Raw genomic sequence first — 8,461 nt, 5'->3', positions numbered from 1 at the left:
TTGAAGACAAATTTTCATTCGTAAGTTTCAAGAAAATTGAACCAAACGAATTTTTATGGCACCAAAACTTACGTAATTCGTTGCTAATCTGATAAAGTTGATAGTTGTTTCTCTCCTGAAATATATGTGTAATTTATATATATGTTATAAAGTTGATGGTACTTCTCTTGAAATAAAGTACACATATATTTCAGGAGAGAAACAACGATCAACTTTATCAGATTAGCAACGAATTACGTAAGTTTTGGTGCCATAAAAATTCGTTTGGTTCAATTTTCTCGAAACTTACGAATGAAAATTTGTCTTCAAGCACGCCATTTTGTTCAGCTTCATGTGATCTATTGACAAATGTATATGCATGAGGCGTGTTTTTTAAAGTAGTTTTCTGAACGGGCGCTGTAGCGCTGCGGTCGGCATCCTGCGAATTAAATAATATTGAATTTAGTAGCAGAATTGTCTATTGTTGTTTGAGTTCCCCTAACAGTAATCACATACTACTTTCAAATAATGTTTAAAAGAAGTATAAATAAACCCTGCCGAGTTTCATCAAAAATAAATTTTCAATTATATGTTCAGTATCCACTATTTTTGAATAATCCAGGGTGTGAAATTCTGTAGGGCTTGGGAGGGAGTTTCTCTACATACAATTTTGTTTTTTTAAGTAAAAATTCTCCCACTAATAAACTATGTGGGGTAAATAAATTGACACTTTTTTGTCAGAAGTTCGCAAATTCGTTAAGGTGGATCACTAGTGTTCTCGGTGCTATCCTAAACGCTGCTTGAATAGTGCTGCATTGCCAGGTAGTGTCGAGTGTTTACTGGTGCCAGATATTAAAAGAAGTAATCATGGAATTCTGTTTGGATACTTACTCGAGAAATTAGTTTTCGACCCTTACCGCAATTCACGGCTAAGTTCCGCTTCTCGAACTGCAACGCTAAAATCCAGGAATTAAACGTACAAATTTGACAACAACGCATTATGGCGTTCTGCGCAAATTTCCTCTCAAAATCTATTTACTTAAATGTAAATTAATATTTAAATAAAATGTGAAACATAACACGAAAAAGGTCAAACAACATATCTATTTCGTAATAAGATCGTTACTTTAAAATACTTTACACATTCAAATAAACATTTCATAAAATTGAGCATTTCTAGTAAGATTTAACAGCAAGTGCCATTTTGTGTGCTCATTGTAAAATGAAACAAATATTTTCTTTTATTTGTTACCTTTTTCGATATCAGAAGACACAATCAAATAAAACATTGTCTTGTGTTGTAGCTGAAACATAACTTTATATTATAGTACAATATTTATAATATGTAACGTTTCATTGCACGCTAGTTAAGGGAATGAGCTAAAATATGTACTGACTTCCGGCTAGTGATCCACCTTAACAGTAGTTAATATCTATTCGAATGAATACTCTCTGTAACATATCTTATTTAGTGGCACCCCCAATTTCACAGAATTAAATCTACGCGATGATGGCAGAAATATAATATGTACAATTTTACAGGAGAGCGAATTATAACCTTTTAAATTAAATTATGAATACTTTTTAGTACAATGGTGGAAATGACATATATAAATAAAGAATTCTAAATTGACCCATTATCAATTGTTTCCAGCATGTGTCTCGGTGTGACCAAACTACTTGAGCGAAAAATCAGAAAATGGCGAAAAACTAACATTTCATGTTTTGTCATATTCGTATTGTTTGGTTCATAAGGTTATCATTTGTTTATCTGTGCAAATATACACTCATGTCCAAAATTATTGTCGCATGTCTATAAATATGTTGTTCTAGGAATATAATTTGATAATAAATTCGCCCGGTATTTCTTATAATGTTAGTATGTGTATAATCGGCAATGACATGTATGTGGCAAATTTCATGTCAAAAGAGCAGTAAATAAGAAAAGTAAAACGAAAATAAAACTTTCTTGTCCATTTAGCAACATTTTGTTTTACTCATTCTAATTTTTGTATTTATAATTCGTTTCCTATGAAATTTACCACAAATATATATTTCCCGATTATACACAAAGTATCAGTATTAAAAGCACCCTGCAAAACCATTATCAAAAGAAGAGAGTTATAATATGCGACAATCATTTTGGACATGAGTATACATGTCATGTTTTGACATCCTCGTATAGACTTGATTCATAAGGTTGTCATTTGCTTATCTCTGTAAATATAACTACATATCATGTTTTGTCGTTCGTATAGATTTGATTCATAAGGTTGTCATTTGCCTATCTGTGCAAATATACATATCATGTTTTGACATGCTCATACAGATTTGATTCATAAAGTTTTCGTTGGGTTACCTATGCAAATGTATATATCATGTTTCACACCCTCGTATAGATTTAAATCCATAAGATTGTCATTTGCTTATCTGTACAAATATACATATCATGTTTTCACATTCTCGTCTAAATTTGATTCATAAGATCATTTGCTTACCTGTGCAAATATACATATCATGTTTTCGTATTCTAGTATAGATTTAACTCTTTAGGTTGTCGTTTTTTTTTTTTTTTTTTTTTTACCTATGCAAATTTGCATATCATGTTTTGTCGTCCGGATATTCAAATATGTGAGCTCTCTATGTTGAATCATTCTAGTGCGAAGTATATTGTTCACACTCATCCCCTTCCTGCTGTGATTATTTCGCACCCCTCAGTACAGGATAACTGCATTTCCACCACTGCGACGGTATATTTAACTCATTCTAACGAAGAAATATTGGATACGAAATATGCAAAAGCAGATTAACTTACTAAACTTTAAAGAATATTTTTTTCCACCATGCACAAAATATACAGGATGACCCAAAAGTAGGTATACAGTCCCGTACTAATCGGCTCATTTACTTAGTTTTATCCATACAGATTAACTTAGTTTCTTCATTATTTGTTTTTAATTTCTTTTCACTTACACCTAAAGTTTCGAACAGACAGAACCAAATAAATACATTATCTTAATAAATTAAAATATCATACTTGATCAATGCAGGTCTGTATGCCTACTTTTGAGCCACCCTGTATAAATGATATAAAATATTAACAAAGAAGTAGTGGGGATTGTACTTCATGAATAAAATAAACAACTAAATATTTCAGTATGAAACTTTTTTTTATTATTTCTTGATATTTATTTTTCATAAACTGAAATTTTTGTTGTCAGTAAAAGATTTTTTTCAAATGTTTTCCATATAATATTTTGGTGTTTATGTGTGTGTATGTGTATATTTTTTTTTCATAAATTTAATTTTTACTTCTTGTTTCAGTTTTGTTTATTCAGCGGTGCTCTACAATTCACAACACAAAGACTAGCACATTCACCACTATTTGGTTTTCATATAATTTTCTTTTTCTCTTTTAAATCAATCTTCTGTTTTTAAATATACAAGTAAAAAGAATTTCGACAATATTTACATTGTTTTCTCCCTTTTTTTTCTAAATATTAAATTCAATTTGAAGAAAATACCTCTATTTATATATATATATACAGGATACAAGGTTATGACGTGTGTGTGTATGTATGTGTGTGTGGACTTTTTGATCTCAGGTTTTATATATATAAAGGAAATTTCTTTTGGTCAAATTCATTTTTATATATATCTATATCTTTAAAATAATAAATAAAATTCGTATACTCAAATACCACCACAATATAGTATCTCAAAGTACGCTGAATGGGGGGAGAGGTAAAAATGGAAAACTTGTTTATTTTCTAACTGTATTTTTCTAAGATGTTTTTTTTTCTTTTTTTAATCGGAATAGGCAAAATGGAATGTGAATATATTGATGATCTAAAGTTCTTTTTCTTCTGTTTTCAAACTACACATAAAATTTTTACACCATTAGTAGTTGTCTATACAAAAAACAATGTATTACAGAAAAAAGGCATCATGGTAGTAGTAGTATTTTGTTTATTATTATTATTATTATTAATTATTATTATTGCTTTGGTCAATCTTTATGCTTTCTTCTAGTTTTTCTTTTTTTTACTTCTTTACAAAAAACGCTGTGTAATAGTCTTAGAATATTTCTTTTACAAGGAAATGGATAATTTTTTTAAATAACATCTACAAAAGTAAGAATTTTTCGAAGTGTAATCACAAGGCATTAGCTAAAATGTGTATCAACTAGACATTTCATTTTTTTTATATCACATACTTCTTAAGTTAATCTATTTTTTTAAATAATAAATAACACATTTTAATAATTAATTAATGAATAATTAACAATAAAAAGATGTTCATATTTTTTTCTTTTTTTCTTATTGTTCTGCCTAAAGTTTTTTTTTCTTTCTTCTGAAACACACTAAGGGTTAAAAAGTGCTTATGTGTAGGAATAATTTTTTTAACTGCAAATTTTAAAGGAAAATTGTGATTATTAAAAATTTGGGGAGTGTAACTAAAAAGAAAAATACTATTTACCTATAAAATTGTTCACTGAATGCTATTAGGTCCATATAATACATTTTTTTTTTAAATATTGAATTTTCTTTTCCATTGTAATTGTTACTACTCAAATATATTTTTCTTCGCATTAGGCTTTTATCTTGTAATAAATATTGTGACAAAATTAATCTTCATTCCTAAATACTTAAACTTCTTTTATACTCACTTTAGTATGAAATAAAAACAATCCTTATTTTGAAACTGACCTTTTGTTTCAAAAAGTAAAATCTTCTTTCTTATATTTACAAGCATCTGTTCAGTGATTATGGCTTGCACATTCAAAATTTTCTTTTTTTTTTTTTTTAAATATATTTACATACACACTACCAACACACAGGTCTTTTGTTTTATTTTGTTTCTGGCAAATAATTTTTTGCTCTCTCTCTCTCTCCCTCTCATGAAAAAGTGTGAGATATAATACATCAGTCTTCTTTTGCACTTCGCAGTCTTCTTAGCACTTCCAAGGAAATTCTTCCAGTTTCACTGTTTTGCAGTATGTTTCACTTGCAAATCTTGAAAGTTACACATACACCCCGATTCTTCGTTGATTCTGCTTTTAATAAGACTTATGTTATTGAATTAATTCAGAAAAATTATTTAATAACTTTCAGATCGGTGATTTGATAGGATTCAAAAGAGGTTTTTTTTTTATTTTAAATACATTTTTACACGCACTAACAGTTCACAAACACGCACTCACACTCACACGCACTCAACCGCAAGATTTCGTTTCTGTTTAAATATATAAATTATTTATACACGTATCCATCATTACTAGGAGAGGACAGGTCGACTATCGTAGTAAGTCTGGGGGATATCCTGTAAATCCGGAGCGTCCATATCTACGCTGTGCACTGAGAGTCGATTATTGTCCTTCCGACTGCTACCCCCGGCACTCCTTGACGATGCCCTGCCCCCGGATGTGTTATTGCTAAAACCCGAATCCGAGCCGAAAGAGTCCTGACTGCCTTTACCAGGTCGGAAAGTTGTGAATTCGGGTAACGGTCGAGCATTCGGCGTGTTCAACGGGGTATATCCTCCTCCAGAACTGGCAGAACTTCTCGAGGTTCGGTTGCTGGAATTTCCCGACCCGCTCCCCCCACCACCCTGTTGCAAGTGATTTAACACTGGGACTGATTCATACGGATTCACATCTTGTGGTAGTAAACCTAGTTGATGATTTCGTATAATAGCTGGATGTAATTTGTGACTTAGTTCTGTCAAAATTGGCGGGGGTAGATAAGCATAAGGAAGTCTATGGGCCACACTTGGAACGGGACTTTTATCACCTAGTTCTTGCTGATACATTGCACTATTACTGTTATTTCTAGTAAATGGGGCTAGAGTTAGTCTACTTGAAGTCCGTCTACCAGTAGGACTGTCTGTAAAGTTAGCTGGGGTAAGGACATTAGGGTATCTCCCTTGTTTTTGTTGGAGAAGGTGTTGCTGATAGTGATACGGTGCCAATGCATCTAGAAGCAGTCCTTCGTGAAACTCAGGTTCTTCTAACACGTCTTGCCGCGCAAATTTAATGTCGTTTTGATGATGTGGCAAAGGTTGAGTTTGATAATTCATGTTGTTTCCTACTTTTCTAGGACTCTTCCATCCTCTTCTACGGTCCAAGCTTCGAGGTCTTCGATCAGAACTTCTAGAACCGTGTTCACGAGCTCGACGAGTTGTCATAGTTCTTGCACCCGGCGGAAGGCTTAAATTTCGAGTGGGAAACATTTCTGGTGGAGGAGGTGTTCCATGATCACCGCCTGCTACCAAGAATGAATCGGTTTCCGATAATTTCCGGTCATCTTGGTCTGAAGAATCTAAGTCTCTACAAAGGTCGTTACCAGTAGAACCTTGTAGAGAACTAGTTCCGGAGTTCGGCGCTCGCTCTCCAGAACCTGTTGTCACTTCTTCTTGAGGAGGAACTGGCGCTGTTCCTGGGAATTCCACTAAACTTAGTTCATCTTCAGCGAACTCATCTTCACTCACTTGGGCTCTTCCTTCGCTGTCACCTTCAGAATCACCACTACCTCCGGCAGGTCTTCCTTCGGATCCTGAAAAAAAAAAAAAAGCTTTAAGTAGTGCTTACTTTTTTTTTTTTTTTTTTTTGAAGCTAAATTAAACATACGTTGAATTATTAAAAAAATATTTGGTAAATTGCGTAATACGTAGATCTGGAAAATAAATGTTTCTCAAATCATTTTCCTGCAGTTGTATATTCATTTTCAAGTTACGAATATTCCAAGGATCCCATTACTTGACTACTGAATATACAAATTTTAGTAGTAATAGTTCTGGGTAGTAATTAAAAAATGGCCATAAGTTTTCCATTCAATTATTATTTTTGAATATACAATATGGTGTCCAGTGCACTTTTTGTAACTTTTTTTCTGTTTTTTACAAAAGTTTATTTCCCAGAAATTCTACTCTTAGCAACTGTTAGGGTTTGTAAAGTTTCGGACAGTGTTAAGAGTCTTCATCCCGGCGAAATTAAAATACCGCTAATTTTACAGTAATTATGTGATATCTTCAAATAGATAAAAGATAATCAAAATATGGAACAAGAGCGCCCTAGATAATATTATTTTGCGTGAGGTACCGTTATCACAAGTCACCTAGTGGCTTTCCGACTTCAGCTGTTTAGAAACGCGAAAATAAATGACGATTTTCAAAATGGCTCGAAATCGAAAGCAGATAAGTGAGTCGTGATAACGGTATCTCATGTAAAATAATATTGTCTAGGGCGCTCTTGTTCCACATTTCGATTATCTTTTATCTATTTGAAGATATCACATAATTACTGTAAAATTAGCGGTATTTTAATTTCGCCGGGATGAAGACTCTTAATTAAGAAAGTATTGAAAGGTTGAGTGACAAGTGAATAGCGTTGCTATGTTATGTTTATTGTAATGTATGAAGTTGATAATTGTGAAACTTTAGTGAATGACAGAATATGAGTCATAAGTCGCTGATGCGATTAAAGGGAATAAGAACCAACAGTGACTGAGGTTGGAGTAATAATTACGGTGTTAAATGCAGTTGATATTGGAAATGGCAGATTTATATGATACACAAAATCAGCTTAGAAAAGAATATATGTTATAGTACGTTTGTGTTGAGATGGGGTGAGTATATCGAGTGTTAAACGTATAAAAGAGGATAAAGGCTTTTACATTCAATAGTAGTCGCTTGTCTAAGTAAATCAGTTTATTAAGTAATACTCGGCAATTGAATAAGGACAACCCAACAACAACAAACCTTTTTATTAAAAGTTACAAATTTATAAATGTCTAATCAAATAAAGATCGGTAACTCTAGTACAATAGTAAAAGTCAAATCGAAGAAGTCAGATGCAAAAACGCACAAGTCCAATGAACACAATTTTGAGAAAATCGGTTTCGTTTTGGTCGAGAACTAGTTCTATTTTGCAACTTCTTTCATTTTGTTCATCAGATTCTCTAAGAACTTATTAATGGAAATTTATGTTGTTTTGCACCGAAACTAATGCGTGACATTATTAAGGAACATTATTCCGGTCTTAACTCATTTTCGGTCAGAAGTGGACTTGTACGGTTTTGCATCTGACTTCTTCAATTGTAAATGAAAGTGTTCTTATTCGTAATTTGCCACAGCAGATATAGATCTGATATTATGATAGACAATACATTCACTTATAAACAATTATGATCATTACAAGTTCTGACATTTTTTAAAGAAAATTTTTTTAGCTCAGAAATGTCAAAGGAAGTCGCTATTATTACACTATCATTCACAAAATTATTCTTTGGAGTCCTTAGATAAATGGCAAACAAACAAGTTGCATAAATTCATAAAGAAATGCATGGTCAACATGATTAACTTTCGACAACACCCAACCTAAAATTATTTCTATAGTAAATTATTTCTTAAGTAAATAATGTTAAATTGAACAATGTTGAAAAATACTATATGAGATGTATAAACATAATGCATTTTGTAACCT

At 32.0% G+C, this 8,461-nt stretch overlaps 1 protein-coding gene across 1 annotated transcript in view; it reads right to left on the bottom strand.

The window, feature by feature from the left end:
* Window positions 1–4,586: 4,586 nt before the first annotated feature.
* Window positions 4,587–8,461, bottom strand: part of pxb (putative Hedgehog signaling attenuator pxb) — a 443,477-nt gene continuing 439,602 nt past the window's right edge. Inside the window, exon 6 of the mRNA XM_081730272.1 lies at window positions 4,587–6,533. Within this exon, the coding sequence (XP_081586398.1) occupies window positions 5,257–6,533 (1,277 nt within the window). The 3' untranslated portion in view covers window positions 4,587–5,256. The remainder of the gene's footprint in view (window positions 6,534–8,461) is intronic.

The sequence above is a fragment of the Thermobia domestica genome, chromosome 11 (genome assembly GCF_964235325.1).
Source record: "Thermobia domestica chromosome 11, izTheDome1.hap1.1, whole genome shotgun sequence".
Classification (NCBI taxonomy): Eukaryota; Metazoa; Arthropoda; class Insecta; order Zygentoma; family Lepismatidae; genus Thermobia; species Thermobia domestica.
Note: the sequence above shows the minus strand (reverse complement) of the source record. Positions and strands in the feature narration are given on the sequence as shown.